We start from the raw sequence: 22,911 nt of genomic DNA on the forward strand, positions 1-22,911 counted from the left end.
ATTAGTTACTATGCTGTTACTAAGCAGTAATGTATTACGGCAGTGTTACTTTACTACACCTAATAGGAAATACACATGCGCACTAGGGTGCCGGGAACTGTAGAGCATGAGGGGTTTTGACTAAACGAAAACTAACTATACTCCCGTCTCCTGCCTGGTAATATCTCCACAACACAAATATTACAACTGCAAACAGTTATTGTGTATTTTATTAGCAAGCTGTGGCTAAAATAAATCGTTTTAGCTAATGCTAATCGCTAGCGAAATGTACTTAGTCAGGGCTAACGTAGCTATCTCGCTATACACCAGCCTGATACCTGGTGTATGCCTAGGTCAGCATGCTTGTGCAACGGTATATTCTAAATCAGAGTAATAGGCAAAGCATACATATTTTATCTACATCCAAGCTACAGTAAGAGAAAACATTTAATGTAACATTAATTAGGGTTCAATGGGAAACACTGGTTCCTACCCTGTCACAATAACCCCTCCCTGCCTTTTTCATTCGTTATGTCAACCACTGCATTCAGAGTGACCACTATATTCCATCTTTTGGTTGAAGTTTCATTAAACAGTATAAAACACCCATTTAAAACACCCAAAAGCCCCCCCCCATAATAGGTGATAAAATGTTAATAACAAATCATGTCCTTTTTATACGCTGACTTCTTTGCTTGTTTATCATTTAGAATTAAACATTTCCTTCGAACCAATAGGTTCCTGTTCTTGCCACCGATAGGATCTTGCCAGCCATTCTTTTAAAGGTAATTTACTGCTCTGAGCTTGAAAGGGCTTTCACTAGATTCCACAGCCACAAAGTCAAAATTGGCTATTATAAAAATGCCTAAAAACTTGCTTTTTAGTCTTAATTTAAGGTTAGGTATAATGTTAGCGTTGTGGTTAGGTTTCAAATGAAATGTTAAGAGAAATAGGCAGCTTTTAACCATAATTATGACTGAAGCTGTGTACGCTAGTGAAGACCCCTTGAAATATACTAATCGTGAATAGGTTTGATGTGTAACGTAATAAGCATTACCGTATGTCAATGAACAACGCGCATACATTTGTTTATTTTGCCACACCCTTTGAGCTATGACGCCAACCAATAAGATCATTTCTCTTCAGTGCAACGAAAGTAAACAGTGACCAAGAACACAATACATTGTTTTTAATTGATATACGTTTATTAACGACATGGAACTCAAAATTTGACTAATTTAACTGCCCCGCAACACATAACTTACCCCATGTAGTCGTTCATTTGCGTTGGAGACAGGACTTGGTTGATAGGCGTTATCTAGGTAAGGCTAGCTACTTTACCTGCTAACAATGGCTAACTGTATGGTTTTTCACACTCAAATAGCCTCCATTATGGAGGTTCTAGCGAATGCAGCCGTGGGAGATATCTGTAAACTCGTAGACGACGACTATGCAGTGTTTCGTTTGGAAATAACTCAAAGCCAGAAAGAAAACAGGGCATTGCGGAGGAAACTACAGCTACTGGAACTGAAGATGGCACGGGAGCGCGCAGAGAGGACAACGAGAGAGCGCGTCCTCGCCAGTCGTCCCAGTAGTGTCAAGATCCTCGACCGATACAGAGGAATGGCAAGAGGTACATTTTGCAGAAGACTGCGGGGCCTGTCGCCCGGTTCCCTTCAGCACTTACGTTCCGATGTGTTACCCAGAACTGGGTCTCGGTCAGTTTTGGGATAGTATGCAATACTTCTCCTGATTACTAAGCGATTTTGCACAATTGTTTTGTATTTTACCAGTAGGCAGATCAATTAAGAACAAATTACTCTTGCACAAAGACAAACACTATTCTAACCAGATTCTTGATTTACTGAATTTCATATTACTTTATACAATTAAAGAATGTGATGCATGGAACAATGCATTGATCGATAAATATAATATCAAGAAGTTATGACAAGTGTTACCTTACATCCTTGCCAATTGTAGACGGCCAATCGTGTACAATATACTGTTGAGCATTTGTAGTACATAACTTAACCACCCCTTTTCCCCCCAATTACTCTCTTACATGAAGGACAACTCACTGGAGGCCACAGGAGCTTTGTGAAGCCAGCGGGACACAATGCGTGGAGAGATGACCAACCCATATCTATAGATGAGGGGAGTGGAACCTCAACCAGGCACGTTATCATGATAGAGGTTAGTGTCATAGTGTGACAAAACATTTAAGTACAGCAAATGTGGCATGTTTGTTTAAAAAAAGCTCCCCTCAGCTATTCACTTGCTTACATGTACATCCTTATTTATTTACATTTACATTTAAAGTCATTTAGCAGACGCTCTTATCCAGAGCGACTTACAAATTGGTGCATTCACCTTATGACATCCATCTGCCATAAGGGAGCTTGTGAGACTTCCCTATGACATTGTTATACAATTCAACTCATGTACCGATAATAACGTCCTCTCTTCTTGTGTCAGTCTGCATATGCAGAGGCTGCAGGTCCTGGGGTCAAGCAGGAGAGGTCTGAAGGAGAGGAGGACCCACAGCACAGCAGAGACATCCAGACTGGAGCAGCGGCAGGAGCAGCGCCCCCTGTAGTTAGGAAAGACCTCGCCGCCGCACCCCAGGCCAGTACCAGACGCAGCATCACAGAGGTCAGTCCAACGCCATCCTCGAGACAGACCCAGAGACTAACTTTAACACACAGGCTCTTACACACAGCATCTGACCACACTTCAGACCCAGAGAGAATAGTGCTGGGGAGACTGGGCTGTCCTCCTGCTCCTGGCTCAGAGTATTTACTGGTATTTCACCAGAGCCAGAGGACAGTTCATTCCCATGGAGATGGTGACGATCTGTCTTGTTCTGCCACTACAAAGATGGACCCTGGCAACATATCCTTATGTTTAGAGCAAAGATGGGCAACTGCCAGCCCACATATCAATTTCCAAAAACGGATAAATAAAATAAAAAAAATGGTAACTCAGTCTGGGTTTCAACTTAATGTTGCGATTTAGAATACACAAGATGCAATTTCGAAATTTGGTTGTGCATCAGCAGTTTCTCTTATGTCAGTCACCTGCAGCCGCTCAATCAGCCAATGTCAGCTAACATTTTTAAGAGTGGACTAAGATTGGTAAATTACTCCAGCCAGCTATGTAAACGTGTAGCTATCATGGTCAAATTACCATCCATGGGGCCCCCATTGATTTTGTTAGTCACACTCAATCGGATATCATATTAAAAACTGCGAACATTTCTCTCCATCCTACGGCAAAATGAGTAGAATTGCATGAAATGAGTTATACAATTGCAAAATCTTCTCTCCACCCCATCGCAAAATGTGTAGCGGCAGGGATCGAGACCCAGTGTCCACGTCGATGGTACTGTCATGACGTTGGCCTCTTTGGGTATAGCAAGCCCCATCCCCCTCTCCCTGCCTCCCCTTGCCTCCTTCAACTAGGCTGCTATGGTCAGAGAGACATTGTAAATTCCTGAGGATCTCCTCATGGACACACAGTATAGAGAGAGTAGATTTTCATGGAGCACAAAGGAATTTCTTCTTCCACCTCACAGAACTTGAGGTACGAACAAATTTCATGTTCCGGAGAAAGTATAAAAGATTGGTGAAGAATCCAGCTACGAACTGGTCCCTTTGTCACAACTTGGGAAAGCTCATGGGAGACGGTGTGGCCACATTACCATAACGCTGTTTATCTCATTGTTGTATAAGATGAATGAGTGAGTATGATACTGTTTACACAATTTTACAATGTGATTTTGGACTGTTTAATGAAGGAAAACTCCAATCCCCTTTTTGAGTTGACTAAATCAGAGGACCGCCCCTGAGCCCAGTTAGGGTCAGACATCCTGGGACAGCCCTTTTCTGCCATTCCGAATAAAACCCAACTTTGAGAAATTATCACCAGACCATATTTTTCTCCATTAGGGGAGGACAAAGGTTTTGGACCATTGCTGAATCTTTTAACCATACCACGTGGTTAAACTCTTAGACTATCGATACCGACAGAATAAGAACAAGTCTTTGATATTAATTACTAGTCTGCAGCTAGGAATTCGGTATCATTGAACTTGAAGAACGGCAACCGCCGAAACATTCATTCTATAACGAAAACGAATGAATGTCACTCTGAACTATCCACTATAACCACGACAGAGAGAGAGAGAGAGAGAGAGAGAGAGAGACGGACAATTCTACAAAAGAAACAAACTTTTCACCAGCGATCAAGACGACACATTAAGCGTAAATATATATATTGATTGCAATTGTTCCCGAATGAGTGAGCGTTCATGTGCAAAGGATTAGCATTTCAATTGTTATAATTATCACTCTGTAGTGACTTCTTAGTCGACCCCCACTTCCCCTTTTGTCTAACAAGCCGCCATGCCGGTTTAGCACACTAGGGCACATTCTCCTATCATTTCTTGTAACCATATTTACTGTTTGTTTATGCATTTCTGTGAATTAGTTAGTTAGTAATAAATAAATGATTTAAGACAATTGATGTATGGATGACTCATAGTGAAGACTGGGTTCGTGCAGGTAACCAACAATTTATTCATTAATTCGAAGACTAATTGATCAGATAAAATATCTGAAAAGTTATTTTAGGAAATTATAACTTTGTAATCTGAATATTTTTCCTTGGTGCCCTGACTTCCTAGTTAATTACATTTACATTATTAATCAGTTGATGGCTTAATACTAATGACAGAGAATCTTTGATGAAAACTATATCTTCAGTTTAATGATAGTAAAGACACGACAGTACCTTCCGATTCACACAGCCCTGTCGTCTTCATTTAGGTATTGAACTACATTTTTCATTGTTGTCAGCAGAAAACTACGATTTCAGTGTTGAAGATTCATGGTTAAAATGTTGCATCCAGGTATTGTGTGATATACACTGAGTATATAAAACATTAGGAACACCTTTGCACCCCCTTTTGCCCTCAGAGCAGCCTCAATTTGTCTGGACATGGACTCTACAAGGTGTCGAAAGCGTTCCACAGGGATGCTGGCCCATGTTGACTCCAGGCTTCCCACAGTTGTGTCAAGTTGGCCGGATGTCCTTTTGGTGGTGGACCATTCTTGATACACATGGAAAACTGTTGAGCATGAAAAACCGAGCAGCATTGCAGTTCTTGACACACTTAAACAGGTGCGCCTGGCACCTACTGTCATACACCGTTCAAAGGCACTTAAGTATTTTGTCTTGCCTATTCACACTGAATGGCACGGCACACACACACTATCCATGTCTCAGTTGTCTCAGAGCATAAAATTCCTTCTTTAACCTGTCTCCTCCCCATCATCTACACTGATTGAAAAGGATTGAAACAAGTGACGTCAATAAGAGATCAGACTGGCCAGGTGAACGCTATGATTGACGTCACATGTTAAATACACTTCAATCAGTATTGATGAAGTGGAGGAGGCAAGTTAAAGACTTTCATAAACTCTTTAGTGTCCATCACATGTGATCTCACCCTATTCTGCATACAGCTGACAGCGCTTCATAACCTGTTCAACCTCTCTTTCGTGTCGTCTGAGATTCCCAAAGATTGGAAAGCAGCTGCGGTCATCCCCCTCTTCAAAGGGGGGGACACTCTTGACCCAAACTGCTACAGACCTATATCTATCCTACCATGCCTTTCTAAGGTCTTCGAAAGCCAAGTCAACAAACAGATTACCGACCATTTCGAATCTCACCATACCTTCTCTGCTATGCAATCTGGTTTCAGAGCTGGTCATGGGTGCACCTCAGCCACGCTCAAGGTCCTAAACGATATCTTATCCACCATCGATAAGAAACATTACTGTGCAGCCGTATTCATTGATCTGGCCAAGGCTTTCGACTCTGTCAATCACCACATCCTCATCGGCAGGCTCGACAGCCTTGGTTTCTCAAATGATTGCCTCGCCTGGTTCACCAACTACTTCTCTGATAGAGTTCAGTGTGTCAAATCGGAGGGTCTGCTGTCCGGACCTCTGGTAGTCTCTATGGGGGTGCCACAGGGTTCAATTCTTGGACCGACTCTCTTCACTGTATACATCAATGAGGTCGCTCTTGCTGCTGGTGAGTCTCTGATCCACCTCTACGCAGACGACACCATTCTGTATACTTCTGGCCCTTCTTTGGACACTGTGTTAACAACCCTCCAGGCAAGCTTCAATGCCATACAACTCTCCTTCCGTGGCCTCCAATTGCTCTTAAATACAAGTAAAACTAAATGCATGCTCTTCAACCGATCGCTACCTGCACCTACCCGCCTGTCCAACATCACTACTCTGGACGGCTCTGACTTAGAATACGTGGACAACTACAAATACTTAGGTGTCTGGTTAGACTGCAAACTCTCCTTCCAGACCCATATCAAACATCTCCAATCCAAAGTTAAATCTAGAATTGGCTTCCTATTTCGCAACAAAGTATCCTTCACTCATGCTGCCAAACATACCCTTGTAAAACTGACCATCCTACCAATCCTCGACTTTGGCGATGTCATTTACAAAATAGCCTCCAATACCCTACTCAACAAATTGGATGCAGTCTATCACAGTGCAATCCGTTTTGTCACCAAAGCCCCATATACTACCCACCATTGCAACCTGTACGCTCTCGTTGGCTGGCCCTCGCCTCATACTCGTCGCCAAACCCACTGGCTCCATGTCATCTACAAGACCCTGCTAGGTAAAGTCCCCCCTTATCTCAGCTCGCTGGTCACCATAGCATCTCCCACCTGTAGCACACGCTCCAGCAGGTATATCTCTCTTGTCACCCCCAAAACCAATTCCTCCTTTGGCCGCCTCTCCTTCCAGTTCTCTGCTGCCAATGACTGGAACAAACTACAAAAATCTCTGAAACTGGAAACACTTATCTCCCTCACTAGCTTTAAGCACCAACTGTCAGAGCAGCTCACAGATTACTGCACCTGTACATAGCCCACCTATAATTTAGCCCAAACAACTACCTCTTTCCCAACTGTATTTTATTTATTTTGCTCCTTTGTACCCCATTATTTTAATTTCTACTTTGCACATTCTTCCATTGCAAAACTACCATTCCAGTGTTTTACTTGCTATATTGTATTTACTTTGCCACCATGGCCTTTTTTGCCTTTACCTCCCTTCTCACCTCATTTGCTCACATCGTATATAGACTTGTTTATACTGTATTATTGACTGTATGTTTGTTTTACTCCATGTGTAACTCTGTGTCGTATCTGTCGAACTGCTTTGCTTTATCTTGGCCAGGTCGCAATTGTAAATGAGAACTTGTTCTCAACTTGCCTACCTGGTTAAATAAAGGTGAAATAAAAAAAATAACCAATATACACTTAAATGTACCTACACACTAACAAACACCTACTACACACATCAGAATAGTTTAGTCAGGTTTGTCTGACTTTTGGCTTATCATAGCTGACTTATTTTAACCCACATTTATGTCCACCATGATGGGTTTAAAAACAATGAAGTCATTCTGTAACTACAGTGTAGGACTCAAATGTAGTGGGGATGGGTAAACACTCCATGTTGAAAGTGCTTCCATTATCTGTGTGTACGTACGTACCCGAGGGAGTGTATGTCTGTATAATCTATCACCTGTCTCTTCCAGGAGGAGGAGGGTCCAGAGATGCTGCTGGTGAAGGAGGAGGGGTGTGAGGAGGGTCTGGGGAACCCTGAGGGGATCATGGTCATGGAGGGCAACCAGACTACACCTCCTCCTGAACCCACAGAGGAACCAGCTGAGCAGCACAGGACCACACACAGTCTCACTGAGGTGAGCCCACTGTGAACTACTGTCTGATGGTATTAGGTCAGGGGTTCCTGTATCAGCATTCCTACTCTGAGACTCTTTGTGGATACGGGCCCAGGTCTTCATTAATTATTCTTAAGTGTGGGACCATGCCTTTGAATTATCAAACGATTAAAGAGTGTCAAGTAATCAAATAAATTAACACGTTTGCATTTCTTGGTCCAACATCCTCTCACCCTGTATCTCTTACAGTCAGTAGACATGGAGGATGGGAACCCTGATCTGCTGCTGGTCAAAGAGGAGACCATAGAAGATGAACCAGAGAGCATTGACCTGCTGAGTGGACTAAAGATGGGGGAGCAAGGTAAGAGAGAAATATTGGGAATAGTGATGCACCTGGCTATTATTTTATATTTTTCTTCATTTATAAAAATTAAATCAATACAACTTATGTTTATATACAAAAACATACAGGTGGTTGGATGGACGCTAAAAGTGGAGACTGGGCGGCCATCTTGGATTCCCAGACCGGTGCAGCCAAGAGCTCAGGGGACAACATCAATGAGCAGGGCAGGACCAGAGGTGACATAGTGGAATCCAGTGGATGGTACAGCGTCCTCAACTCTGGGCTGGGGAACAACACTGTTAACCACAACCAGAAACAGACAGTTGAACACAAAACAACAACCAAACTTAGTCTCCATGACAACAGACTGGCTGAGACCAGGACGAGGCGTAGATCTTGTCAGTGGGGACGGGGAGGTATTGGTATGAGGCAGGACAGAACAGCCACAGACTCGGCTAGCGATGCTCCGTCCTGCTCCTATAGTTGTGATTCAGAGACACTGATGGTGCCTCAGCTTAACCCCCTAACAGTTGCTGCCTTCAGCCTGCCTTCTATAGGATCTATCAACTGGAACATGGACTCTGCGACAACACAAACACTCCCTGGCCTTCATCCTCCTCACACTCCTCTAATGTTAAACCAGACCTCAGACAATGCCAGTGCCTCAACACTAAATGGCTACACAAGACCATTGACAAATGACAGTAGTGGTAACGGTGTCAGTAGATCCAGTGGCAAAGAGAAGCGCTTTCCGTGTCCATTCTGTGGGATAGCCTTCAGTTTCCCAAAACAGGTGGAGATCCACCAGAGGATGCACACAAAACCGTTTGGCTGCCACCTGTGCAGGGCCAGTTTCTCTGACTCGTCCAACCTGAAGAGACACCAGAGAGTCCACACAGGGGAGAAACCGTACAGCTGCCCCCAGTGTGAGAAGAGATTCTCCCACCGACACCATCTGAAGAATCACCTGAAGGTCCACATGGGAGAGAGGCCGTAGGCACTGCTGTAAGAGGTTCTCAGAGAGGAGCTACCTCAGGATACACCAACAGAAAATGCACACCACCCATGTATAGAGTATAGTGACATGTAATGTAGTACTAGTTTGTTTGTATTTAATTCTGATGATTTTGGATGTATTAGGGAACTGGATGAAGTGAACTGAGGAAATAATGAGTGTTGAGGCAGAGTAGTGAAGATGAACCTTTTACAGAGTATTCTAAAATGTATTTTATCAAAGCGAGGGTACCAGATGTACAGAAAAGATATCGTGACAACAGTGAGGAGTTATTCTACTTGTCATATATCGTTTTTTCAAGTAGGGAGGGGGTAGAGTAAGTTTAACCATGTTTTACATTCAGCATCACTCTGTCAAGGCAAATATAGTATTCTTTCTAACAAATATCGACATATACACTGAAGAAAAATATAAATGCAACATGTAAATGTGTTGTTCTCATGTTTCATGAGTTGAAATAAAACATGTTTCAGGGGACGCATGACTCGACTATCTCCTCTCCCTAGCCCGTTGGGGAGTTGCAGCGATGAGACAAGATCGTAATTGAAATTGAGAGATAAAGGGGTTGTCACACAACACAATGCCACAGATGTCTCAATTTTTTAGGGAGCGTGTAATTGGCATGCTGACTGCAGGAATGTCTACCAGAGCTGTTGCCATTGAATGTTAATTTCTATACCGTAAGCTGCCTCTGTTGTTTTTGTGAATTTGGCAGAATGTCCAACCGGCCTCGCAACCGCAGACCACGTGTACAGCGTCCTGTGGGCAAGCGGTTTCTAATGTCAATGTTGTGAACAGAGTGCCCCATGGTGGCGGTGGGGTTATGGTATGAGCAGGCATAAGCTACGGACAACAACACAATTGCATTTTATTGATGGCAATTTGAATACAAAGAGATACCGTGAAGGTATCCGTGACCAAACATCTGTATTTCCTGTCATGTGAAATCCATAGATTAGGGCCTAATGAATTTTTCAATTGACTGATTTCCTTATATGAACTGTAACTTTATGAAATTGTTGCATGTTGCATTTATATTTTTGTTCAGTATATTTCAGGATGTTGTGTGTCCCTGGAAATAATCTGAATTTATTTAAACATGACATTTTTGAAAACATATCTTGTCGAAAAAGAAGTGGTCTTGCAAAAGTATTCATCCCCTTGGCGTTTTTCCTATTTTGTTGCATTACAACCTGTAATTGAAATTGATTTTTATTTGGATTTCATGTAATGGACATACACAATAGTCCAAATTGGTGAAGTGAAATTAAAAAAAATACCTTGTTTCAAAAAATATAGATATTTTTTAAATACGGAAAAGTGGTGAGTGTATATGTATTCATCCCCTTTGCTATGAAGCCCCTAAACAAGATCTGGTGCAACCAATTACATTCAGAAGTCACATAATTAGTTAAATAAAGAATACCTGTGTGCAATCTAAGTGTCACATGATCTCAGTATATATACACCTGTTCTGAAAGGCCCCAGATTCTGCAACACCACTAAGCAAGGGGCACCATGAAGACCAAGGAGCTCTCCAAACAGGTCAGGGACAAAGTTGTGGAGAAGTACAGATCAGGGTTGGGTTATAAAAAAAAATATCAGAAACTTTGAACATCCCACAAATCCATTATTAAAAAGTGGAAAGAATATGTCACCACAACAAACCTGCCAAGAGAGGGCCATCCACCAAAACTCACAGACCAGGCAAGGAGGCATTAATCAGAGAGGCAACAAAGAGACCAAAGCTAACCCCGAAGGCGCTGCATTGCTCCACAGCGGATATTGGAGTATCTGTCCATAGGACCACTTTAAGCCGTACACTCAACAGAGCTGGACTTAACAGAAGAGTGGCCATAAAAAAAAGGCATTGCTTAATTAAAGAAAAAAATAAGCAAACACATTTGGTGTTCGCCAAAAGGCATGTGGGAGACTCCCCAAACATATGGACAAAGGTACTCTGGTCAGATGAGACTAAAATGTAGCTTTTTGGCCATCAAGGAAAACGTGATGTCTGGTGCAAACCCAACAGCTCTCATCACCCCGAGAACAACATCCCCAAAGCATGGTGCTGCCACCACCATGCTTCACTGTGGGGATGTTTTTCCCATCGGCAGGGACTGGGAAACTGGTCAGAATTTAAGGAATACAGGGAAATTCTGGAGGGAAATCTGTTTCAGTCTTCCAGAGATTTGAGACTGGGACAGAGGTTCATCTTCCAGCAGTACAATGACCCTAAGCATACTGCTAAAGCAACACTCGAGTGGTTTAAGGGGAAACATTTAATGTCTTGGAATGGCCTAGTTAAAGCCCAGACCTCAATCCAATTGAGAATCTGTGCTATGACTTAAAGATTGCTGTACACCAGCAGAACCCATCCAACTTGAAGGAGCTGGAGCAGCTTTTCCTTGAAGAAGGGGCAAAGATCCCGGTGGCTAGATGTGCCATACCCCAAGAGACTTGCAGCTATAATTGCTGGGGTGAATAGTTGTGCACACTCAAGTTATCCATTTTTTTGGTATTATTTCTTGTTTGTTTCACAATAAAAAAAGATTTTGTATCTTCAAAGTGGTAGGCATGTTGTGTAAATCAAATGATACAAACCCCCCCCAAAAAAATCAATTTGAATTCCAGGTTGTAAGGCAACAAAATAGGAAAAATGCTAAGGGGGTGAATACTTTTACAAGCCACTGTACTCCGGGTATGGGGTGACTGAACACCTTCCCCTGCAACTGGATCCTGGACTTCCTGACAGGCCGCCCCCAGGTGGTGAGGGTAGACAACACATACATCACACTGATAATTAACACGGGGGCCCCACAAGGGTGCGTCTCAGCCCCCTCCTGTACTACCTCTATACCCACTACTGCGTGGCACAGTTCCAACTGCATCATCAAGTTTGTTGACGACACGACAGTAGTAGGCCTGATTACCAACAATGATGAGATGGCCTACAATAGAGGTAGGCACTCTGATGGTGTGATGCCAGGTATCAACCTCTCCCTCAACATCAGCAAAACAAAGGAGCTCATTGTGGACTTCAGGAGGAGCCAGGCTGGACACACCCCCATCATCAATGGGACTACCGTGGAGACGGTCAAAAATGTTAAGTTCCTCGGCGTGCACATCTCCGAGAAGCTGAAATGGTCAAACCACACAGACACTGGTAAAGAAAGCAAGACAGCGACTCTTTAACCTCAGGCGGCTGAAGAAATTCTGTCTGTCCCAGAGGGTCCTTGAAGTGTTCTACAGGAGCACCATTGAGAGCATATTGTCGGGCTGCATCACAGCCTGGTACGGCAACTCCACCACCGCTGACTGCAAGGCTCTACAGAAGGTGGTACGCTTAGCTGAGCACAACATTGGGTTCACATTGCCTGTCCTCCAGAATACCTACAACACCAAGTGTTGCAGGAAGGCCAAGAAGATCATCAAGGACCTCAGCCACCCAAGCCATGCCCTTCGCCACGCTTCCATCACTCAGACGTGGGCAGTATGGCAAAAACTGTCAGACTGGCTGATAGCTTCTTCACCCAGACCATCAGGCTGCTGAATAGTCACCACTAGGCAGCTACCCCCCACACACACCCTGGATTTCCTACCCACTGCCCACCCATGGACACACTACAGCCCCCCCCCCCCCATTGACCTGCACTGTTGGAGAATTTCACAGTACCCTGCTATTACATCCATCAATTACACCTGTGCATGTGACTAATAATCTAGTCAATACATTTACTTGTCTTGGTAAAAAGGTTTATAAGGAAACATGATTCTTATAAACCGTTATGCTTTTCTGTACAATCTTTGTTTGCAGTCTGCAGTCCATGAAGACCTGCTGATATCCAGTGTTGCTGGTGGGATTGACTGGACCTCTGAAGGTCGCATACCCTGGCCCCGGATCAGGAGCCATTACTCTTCCTTCCCGAGTTGGAACCAGGACCGAACCACGAGGGACAGAGACCCCACCACCACACAGAACACAACCAGTGGACAGGTGGACTGAACAACCTCAGTCCGGTTGGTCATCAGAGAGACAGAGACTCCAGTCAGGGATCCAGTCTGCAGCCCAGACCCTTCTCTTCACAGTCTCAGTGCAGAGATGAAGCAGGGCCTGGGGCTGATAGAGATAGACCCTCCTGTTCCTATGATACAAACACCACAGTATCCATGATGAACAGAGCAGGTCACCCTGGGCTTTAGCCTTCACAGAGAGTGGTGGGAGACCCCCCTAGTGGTAGTCTTTCAAGAAGTATCTTCTCCTTCAGGATCTCATTTAATGCCTAGTAACTGAGTTCATAAGAAGCCTAGAGTTGGACCTAGGTCTAGCCTTCCTCGGTTACCTTATTTTTACCCCATTAATAGAGATTGTGTTCGGATGGGCATTCACCACAAGAGGTACCTAGCCTATACCACAGCACACAATCCTAACGATACCCAAACAATGGCTAGAGGTCAAGGAGGGAGCTCAAAGACTAACCACCTGAGGGTGGTGACTCCTGCTTCTACCTCCTCTGGTGTCATTGGGTCACAACGTGGGAAGCCGTGCGTTAGGACAGATGCGGATAAGCGCTTCACGGAGGCGACTTATGTGAAGAGGCACCAGATCGTTCACACCAAGGAAAGGCAAATCAAGTGCAATTTATGTTACAAGAGCTTCTCCTTAATGAGTTACCTAATCAGACCTAGGAGTGTCCACAAGTGGCTGAGATGTACAAAGGGAACCATTATTTATCTGACATAGTATAGTTATCATGTGTCTTGGGGTGAGGGTAATTAACCACATACCCCTCGTTAAACCCTTTGTTAAATTGTAATTTGAAACAGGATTGTGTAACTAGCTGTTTTTATATAGACAGTAAACCCAAGCTATATCAAGGACAGTTTAATATTTACCTTACTGAGCTGAATAAAGTAATATTATTTTGTACTCTTACTAACACAGTATTATTTCTAAACATGAGCTTAAAAGATATTGACCGTAGTTGAATTTATGTGTAACGTAATAAGCAGTACCGTAGTTCAAAGAACAGCACGCATAATTTTTTATTGTATTTCACCACACCCTTTGACCTATGACTTATGCCAATACGATCCTCTCTATTCAGTGTAAGCGGAAGTGAACAGCGACAACAAACAATTTCCAAGTTAGCATCGTCATTTAGACGTTTATTAACACCCTGGACCTCAAAATATGACCAATCGAACCGTACAGCATAGCATACTTACCTCAGGTAGTATTTAATTTGCGTTGGAGACAGGACTTGGGGTTGATAGATGTTATCTAGGTAACGCTGCTAACGTTGGCTAATTGTAACCGTAACGTTATGATTTTTCACACTCAAATAGCCTCCATTGTGGAGGTGCTAGCGAATGCAGCAGTGGCAGAGATCTGTAAACTAGTAGACGACGACTATGCAGTGTTTCGTTTGGAAATAAGTCAAAGCCAGAAAGAAAACGGCGCATTGAAGAGGAAACTTCAGCTACTGGAACTGAAGGTGTCACGGGAGCGCGCAGAGAGGACAATGCGAGAGCGCATCATCGCCAGTCGTCCCAGAAGTGTCAAGATCCTCGACCGATATAGAGGAATGGCAAGAGGTACATTTTGCCCGGTCCCTCCCTGTATGTGTTTGGATAGTATGCAATAATTCCTCTGATTACATAGCGATCTTGCAAGAAGTTACTAAAAGTGTTACCTAACATCCTTGACAATTCTAGACATTGTCAGTAGTGTACAATATACCGTTGAGCATTGACGATAGCTAACCTAAGCACCCCTCAATCACTCTCTCAGGTGAAGGACATCTCACTGGACGCTACAGGAGCTTTGGGAAGCCAGCGGGACACAATACATGGAGAGATGACCAACCAATCACCTTTGATGAGGGGAGAGGAACCTCAACCCAGCACATCATTACGATAGACGTAAGCATAATAGTGTGTCAGAAAGGATTCATACCCCTTGACTTATTACACCTTTTGTTGTGTTATACCCTTAATTCAAAATGGATTCAATTGCTTTTTTCTCTCACCCATCTACACACAATACCTTATAATGACAAAGTGAAAACATGTTTTTAGAAATGTTAGTAAAATTATTGAAAATTATATACGGCCAGCATCCTTTAGTCGCCTCTCCACTGTTGACGTTGAGACTGCTGTTCTGCGGGTGCTATTTAATGAAGCTGCCAGTTGAGGACTTGTGAGGCGTCTGTTTCTCAAACTAGACACTAATGTACTTGTCCTCTTGCTCAGTTTCGTATCGGGGCCTCCCACTCCTCTTTCTATTCTGGTTAGAGCCAGTTTGGTTTAAATAATGCAAAAACACAGTGTTGGAGAAGAAAGTAAGTGCAATATGTGCCATGTAAAAAAGCTAACGTATAAGTTCCTTGCTCAGAAGATGAGAACATTTGAAAGCTAGTGGTTCCTTTTAACGTGAATCTTCAATATTCCCAGTTAAGAAGTTTTAGGTTGTAGTTATTATAGGAATTATAGGACTATTTCTCTCTATACCATTTATATTTCATATAGCTTTTGACTATTGGATGTTCTTATAGGCACTATAGTATTGCCAGGCTAATCTCAGGAGTTGATAGGCTTGAAATCATAAGCAGCGCTGTGCATCAAGCATTGCTGAGAGCTGCTGGCAAACGCAAGAAAGTGCTGATTGAATGAATGCTTAGGAGCCTGCTGCTGCCTACCACCGCTCAGTCAGACTGCTCTATCAAATATTAAATCAGAATTAATTATAATATAATAAACACACAGAAATACGAGCCTTAGGTCAAATGGTCCGGAAACTATCATTTCGAAAACAAAATGTTTATTCTTTCAGTGAAATATGGAACCGTTCCGTATTTTATCGTACGGGTGGCAACCCTAAGTCTAAATATTGCTGTTACATTGCACAACCTTCAATGTTATGTCGTAATTATGTAAAATTCTGGCAAATTAATTATGGTCTTCGTTAGGAAGAAATGGTCTTCACACAGTACATAGTCATACCCTGACTCTGCTTGCACTGAACGCAAGAGAATTGACACAATTTCCCTAGTTAATATTGCCTGCTAACATTAATTTTTTTAAACTAAATATGCAGGTTTAAAAATATATACTTGTGTATTGATTTTAAGAAAGGCATTGATGTTAGGTACATTGGTGCAATGATTGTGCTTTTTCCGCGAATGCGCTTTTATGAAATCATCACCCGTTTGGTGAAGTTGAAGTAGGCTGTGATTCGATGATAAATTAACAGACACCGCATTGATTATATGCAATGCAGGACAAGCTAGTTAAACTAGTAATATCATCAGCCATGTGTAGTTAACTAGTGATTATGTTAAGATTGATTTTTTGTTTTATAAGATACATTTAATGCTAGCTAGCAACTTACCTTGGCTCCTTGCAGCCACCAGGTCCTTTTGATGCTGCACTCTCGTAACAGTTGGTCAGCCTGCCACGCAGTTTCCTCGTGGATTGCAATGTAATCGGCCATAATCGGCATCGATGTACGTCCTCAATAGATTTGCCCATGCTAAAACAGGATTTTGGGCACTAGAGTCCTATCGATCTCTGTGGTACATCCTCATTTATTGGCGATAACGGAGCTTGTGCGACTTCCCTGTGATGTTGTTATCCAATTCAACTCATGTACCTGTAATAACCTCCTCTCTTCTTGTGTCAGTCAGCAGACGTTGTGGTGGCAGGTTCTGGAGGATCGTCTCTGGTCAAGCAGGAGAGGACTGAAGGGGAGGACCCACAACACAGCAGAGACATCCAGACTGGAGAAGCGGCTGTAGTTGCACCCCTTGTTACCACGGAGGACCACGTGACCGCGGTGCAGCCCAGGACCCAACGCATCATCACGGAGGTCAATGGAACGCTGAACGCCGTCGTCAAGTCAGAGACCGACACAGAGACTTTAACTGTAACACAAAGGCTCTTACACACAGGATCTGACCCAGAGAGACTGGGGCTGAGGCCACTGGGCTGTCCTCCGGCTCCCAGTTCAGAGTATTTACTTTACGGTAACCCAAATCCGAGGATGGTTCATTCCCATCGGGACTCAGGTGACGCATTAGAGACTGGCAGTGATCCGTCTTGTTCTTACGCTACAGAGATGGACCCTGACAACATGCCCTTGGGTTTAGAGACACAGACTGATCTGTCTAGAGGGGACTGGAACCGGTACAGTAGTCGTGTACACTCTGAAGGGTGCCTAGATAAGAAAGGAGAGGTCATAGTGGTAGATGAGGTGACTGTGAAAGTGGAGGGCGACGTTCCTCCCACATGGAATGCAGATAGTCACCTAGGAGACGGACACTCACAGGGAAGAGATTTCTTAGATTACAGGGAATGTTTAGAAACTAATCCAAATGTCACAACCCACTCCCCTTTACTCGCGCTCAGAGATCGTGACCTCGTGTCCACATCGATGGGGCCTTCCGATTCACACAACTGCCTTTTTGATCAGGTATTGAACTCAAATGACAGGGCTACAGCCCAGGCTCAGGGAGGGGCAGCCACATCAGGCAATGTTAAAGAGAAACGGTTCCTCTGCATGTTCTGTAACAAAGGCTTCAGCTGCCCCCAGAAAGTGAAGATCCACCAGAGGATCCACACAGGGGAGAAACGCTTCAGGTGTACCCAGTGTCATATGCGCTTCGTCCAGGCTGGTGACCTGAAGAGGCACCAGAGGGTCCACACAGGGGTGAAACCCTTCAGCTGTACCCAGTGTAATATGCGCTTCGCCCAGGCTGGGCACCTGAAGAGGCACCAGAGGGTCCACACAGGGGAGAAACCCTATAGCTGTCCCCACTGTGAGAAGAGGTTCTCCCGACAGGACCAGCTCAAGATGCACCTGAAGGTCCACACGGGAGAAAAGCTGTTTGCTTGTACGCACTGAGCTACCTCAGGATACACCAGCAGAAAAAACATTCCAATTTTGAGCATAGAAAGTAACCATTCCACTCGATAGCTTCTGACGTTTAGATCAAACCCTGCATTAAGACTAAGATTAATTTTCATTGTTGTCTGCAGAAAAGATCGACAGATGCGTTTGGAATAACGTCAGTAACAGAATCCGTGTTGAATATTCCTGGGTAGAATATTGCATCCAGACAGTGTGTGATATAAGGCATATTTAAGCCTAAAAAGTCCAATTAAATTGTATTTGTTACATGCTTCATAAACAACAGGTGTAGACTAACAATTAAATACTTACGGATCCTTATCCAATGCAGAGTTAAAGATGCATTTTTATAAAGTAATTAGTGTAAAAAATAGACAAATTAACAATAACGAGTAAAAATAACATGGCTACAGGGAGTAGCAGCACCGAGTCGATGTGCAGGGGTACGAGGTAATGGAAGTAGCTATGTACATATAGTTAGGTACTAGGCCTTACAGATAATTATGTGTGGGGCACAGAGATGGGGTAGTCATTTAAAAATCATGTTAAACACTATTATTGCACACAGTGTCCGTATTATGTGACTTGTTAAGCACATTTATTTGTCCTGAACTTATCTAGGCTTGCCATAACAAAATGGTTGAATACTTATTGACTCAAGACATTTAAACTTTTAATTTTTCTATAATTTGTAAACATTTCTAAAAACATAATACCCATTGCCATACCAAGCGGTGAGGCAGCCAGTCAAGATGCTCTCAATGGTGCAGCTGTAGAACTTTGAGGATCTGAGAGGTCCATGCCAAATCTTTTCATCCTCCTGAGGGTGAAGAGGCATTGTCGTGCCCTCTTCACAACTGTGTTGGTGTGTTTGGACCATGATAGATCCTTAGTGATTTGGACACCGAGAAACTTGAAGCTCTCGACCTGCTCCACTACAACCCAGTCGATGTGAATCGGGGCTTGCTCGGCAATCCGTTTCCTGTAGTCCACGATCAGCTCCTTTGTCTTGCCGACATTGAGGGAGAAGTTGTTGTCCTGGCACGACACTGCAAGGTCTATGACCTCCTCCCTATAGGCTGCCTCCTTGTCATCGGTGATCAGGTGTACCACCGTCGTGTCGTCAGCAAACTTAATGAGGGTGTTGGAGTAGTGCACGGTAGTTGTGGGTGAACAGAGAGTAAAGGAGGGGACTGAGCACGCACCCCTGAGGGGCCCCCGTGTTGAGATCAGTGTGGCAGATGTGTTGTTGCCTACCCTCCTTGTTGGGATCTGCACGTACGGTCACTGTGGGGACGACATTGTAAATGCACTTATTTATGAAGCTGGTGATCAATGTGGTAAATTCTTCAAACAGTCCTGTAGGTTAGCATTACCTTCATCGTACCACTTCCAGTACCACTTGCACTTGTACTTCCCGTTTTGAGTTTTTTCTTGTGTGCAGGAATCAGGAGGATAGAGAGTAATGGTCAGATTTTCCAAATGGAGGGTGAGGTTTGTGTTTCTGTGTGTGGCGTAAAGCTGATCTAGAGGTTTTTTTCGCCTCTAGTTGCATTAGGTAAAACGGATGTCAGTTTCACATCATTAAAATCACTGGCCACTAGGAGCGCCGCTTCTGGATGAGCATTTTCTTGTTTGCTTATGGCCCTATACAGTTTGTATCGGTTTGTGCTATTAAATAGACAGCTACGAAAAATATAGATGGAAATTCTCTTAGTAAATAGTATGTTCTACAGCTTATCATGAGGTATTCTAGCTCAGGCTAGCAGCATCTTGAGATTTCCTTAATATTAGAGATTGCGCACCAGCTGTTGTTAACAAAGACACATCTCCCCCCTAAGTTTACCCGAAGCTGCTGCTCTGTCCTGCCGATGCATAGAAAAACCAGCCAGATGTATATTATCCATGTCCTTGTTTAGCCACGACTCAGAGAAACATAGGATATTACAGTTATTCAGGTCCCGTTGATATGATAGACTCGAACAGAGCTCATCCAGTTTGTACTCCAGTGATTGTATGTCCGCCAATAGAACGGAGAGCGGATGCGGTTTATTCACTCGTCGACGCACATCAGGGTGCCCGCAAGTCAGCCTGGCTTACGCCGCCGCCTCTTTCTCCTCTAAATCTCTGGGATTATGGCCAGGTCAGGTGTAAGCAATATGTCCCGCGCCGCCGACTCATTGAAGTAGAAATCTTCATCAAAATCAAGGTTAGTGATCGCTGTTCTGATGCCCAGAAAACTATTTTAGATCATAGGAAATAATGGCGGAAACATTATGTACTAAAAAAGGTAAGATCAGCTCAAAGAAAAACACAAAATAGCTGAATTGGTCAGGAGCCCGTAAAACGGCAGCGATTACAATCCAGTGGGGCTGTAATGGTATTGTATTCGTACACCTCGGTTCGGTCCGCACTGTGAACCCAAACGAATATATAGGCCTAATGGCTTCACAGTCGATTATAACTGCGATGGGCAGAGATTGTGGATAAAAAGTTAATAATACTGCTCAACTGGAATAGCCTATGCAGAGTGGCGGATGTAGCTTGTTGGCCAATCACAAGTCATTAAAGCGACACTACAGTCATATAGTCTCCTTGTGTGGCTAAGTAAGCACTCCTTACTTGCCACTGACAGAGGGCGACATGGGGGTGGCGGAACATAGCTGGTCGAGGAGGGCTCCCAGCTGACTTTGTTGACACTACTTGTCAATCCTTCTTTCTGTAAATATGTTACCCATATTTATTGGTGGCTGTTACAGAATTCCCTTCCTGTGAGTTTTCTAACTCCAACCCATCCCCCAGACTGTGCCAGAGAGACTTGGGGATCATAAACTGTCTCCCCCAAACTCCCAGTGACCTCTGCTACCAGGCCACCAATAGGTTGCTAGGGGGCAGGACACCTGACAGTCCTTCTGCCTGCTCAGGTCAGAGCCTTCTTAGTCTCTCTTCAAGTGGACAAGACTGATGTATTGCAGGGACAGAAAAGCACATCCATCTCATATGTCCTCTGGAAATAAGTTATTTAGTGTGTGTAACTCTGTGGGGTTGCCTTATTCCTCTGACCGGGAAAATCTACAGAGCGCATCACAGGTACTTCCTGTTTGAGCTTCTGTTTGTAAACAGGAAGCAGGAGCAGGAGTGTAGAGTTATCATCTGATTTGCAGAAGGGGAGACGAGGGAGGGCCTTGTATGCTTGCTTGTGGGTTGAGTAACAGTGGTCTAGGACTTTATCGCCACGAGTGGCAAAGGACAAGTGTTGATAGAAGTTGGGTAGGGGGAATATCTTGTCTGAAAGCCATGTTTCAGAAAAAGAGAATATTGCAGTTACGAGAGTTTCGTTGGTAGCAAATCCATGATCGGAGGTCATCCATCTTATTATCAAGTGACTGGCCAATAGAATCGAAGGAAGTGGTGGCCGGTTTTTCCTTCGCCCGCTCTCATCCCTCTAGCCCGAAGATTGTGTCTTAGGTACACAAAGAACCCTGGGCAGATGAGTCGAAGTCCGGAATTGAGGTTAATAACTGCCAATCTGATGTTCAGAAGTTCTTGTCAATCATAAGAAATGATAGTGAATACATTTAGTGCAAAAATGTAACGATTAACGCCAAAAGAATCACAAAATAGCAAAATGAAGTTGGAGCTTGCAAGATGGCAACCATACAATACAGTACGGCACCATCTTTCATATTTTGGGCCTTCTTTTGACACCGCCTGATACAGAGGTCCTGGATGACGGGGAGCTGGTCCCCAGTCTGTTACATATTGTGGTTGTACTGTGAAGGCTTTATGATGTTCTCAAATGCCTATTTCATTACTCAACTACTTATTTTTTTCCCAAGACACTTTTAATGAGAATTTATGCAGTTTATGGAGTTTTGTGTTGTTTTCATATGTTGTATTTAACTTGTTTATGTTAAATAAACACAAAATGGAACTTTTCATTCTAAGACTCATTGAGACGGTTTAATATACATCTTTTGTGGAAAAATTCTTACACAGGGACAATCAAATGAATCATTGTTTACTGTCAGTGCTGGAGAGGTTTCAACCAACTCAGTGAACCACAGTACACATGTCAATCAGGAGCTCTCCCTGGGCAGACCCAGCAGTTGCCTTACATACACAGACAAGTTATTTTAGCATAATTAATTAATCATTACTGTTTCATAACGTGACAGACCAATACCTCACGAAGCTTCTCCTCTCTATGCTGAGACATCTTTAGTTTGTTCTCAAAACAAGGTCTGGGCGTACTGCCAAATTGCAGCTCCTGATAAGAGGAGGAATTGTTCAGTCAACCACTTGCATGAGCACAGAAATTGGTTTATAGAACAGCACATGAATAGAATACAGAAATGTGTTATAAGAAAAGCACAAACATTAAAATTCCCATTACACATCACATCTGACCTCGCCCTATTATGCATACACCGACAAAGTGTTATAACTTAAGGTTACTTTCATAAACCCGGTTCTCTTTCAAATACTTGTTTCGATATCACATATGGGGATTCGTCAGGATCACCAATACTCTTGGAAGGACCTATCAAAAGTGTCTGTTGGAGACAGACAGGTATAGTTGCGAATGAGGTGAGGTCCTAACCTCCTTTATAAGGAGCCATTCTTCCACCCATTCACAAGCATGCTTCTCTTCCGCCTTTGCGAGCAGGGAAATGCGATATTACATCTCACTCATATTATCAGGGAAGCAGGGTTATGAAAGTAACCTTAAGGTCTTTCAAATGCTTGTTTGTTTTTTTTTACCCCTTTTTCTCCCCAATTTCGTGGTATCCAATTGGTAGTTACAGTCTTGTCTCATCGCTGCCACTCCCGTATGGACTCGGGAAAGACGAGAGCTGTGCATCCTCCGAAACA

General features: G+C 43.5%; 2 protein-coding genes across 2 annotated transcripts; both read left to right on the top strand.

The window, feature by feature from the left end:
• Nucleotides 1-714: 714 nt before the first annotated feature.
• On the top strand, nt 715-10,561 carry LOC115137402 (uncharacterized). The gene is made up of 6 exons (XM_065024812.1): nt 715-1,612; nt 2,051-2,175; nt 2,458-2,634; nt 7,624-7,788; nt 8,017-8,128; nt 8,239-10,561. Exons 1-6 carry the CDS (start codon nt 1,330-1,332, stop codon nt 9,105-9,107), a joined length of 1,731 nt encoding a protein of 576 aa, XP_064880884.1. The 5' UTR covers nt 715-1,329; the 3' UTR covers nt 9,108-10,561.
• A 3,661-nt stretch (nt 10,562-14,222) lies between these two features.
• On the top strand, nt 14,223-21,977 carry LOC115137384 (zinc finger protein 19-like). The gene is made up of 3 exons (XM_029673686.2): nt 14,223-14,723; nt 14,920-15,050; nt 16,810-21,977. The coding sequence occupies exons 1-3, from the start codon at nt 14,453-14,455 to the stop codon at nt 18,028-18,030; spliced, it is 1,623 nt and encodes a 540-aa protein (XP_029529546.1). The 5' UTR covers nt 14,223-14,452; the 3' UTR covers nt 18,031-21,977.
• Nucleotides 21,978-22,911: the final 934 nt, after the last annotated feature.

Source organism: Oncorhynchus nerka, linkage group LG11 (genome assembly GCF_034236695.1).
Source record: "Oncorhynchus nerka isolate Pitt River linkage group LG11, Oner_Uvic_2.0, whole genome shotgun sequence".
Classification (NCBI taxonomy): domain Eukaryota; kingdom Metazoa; phylum Chordata; class Actinopteri; order Salmoniformes; family Salmonidae; genus Oncorhynchus; species Oncorhynchus nerka.

Coding starts and splice junctions, on each gene's coding strand:
- LOC115137402 (XM_065024812.1), top strand. CDS start 1,330: ATGGCTAACTGTATGGTTTTTCACACTCAAATAGCCTCCATTATGGAG. Junction 7,789..8,016: donor CCACACACAGTCTCACTGAG/GTGAGCCCACTG, acceptor TATCTCTTACAG/TCAGTAGACATGGAGGATGG. Junction 8,129..8,238: donor ACTAAAGATGGGGGAGCAAG/GTAAGAGAGAAA, acceptor AAAAACATACAG/GTGGTTGGATGGACGCTAAA.
- LOC115137384 (XM_029673686.2), top strand. CDS start 14,453: ATGATTTTTCACACTCAAATAGCCTCCATTGTGGAGGTGCTAGCGAAT. Junction 14,724..14,919: donor ATATAGAGGAATGGCAAGAG/GTACATTTTGCC, acceptor TCACTCTCTCAG/GTGAAGGACATCTCACTGGA. Junction 15,051..16,809: donor AGCACATCATTACGATAGAC/GTAAGCATAATA, acceptor TTCTTGTGTCAG/TCAGCAGACGTTGTGGTGGC.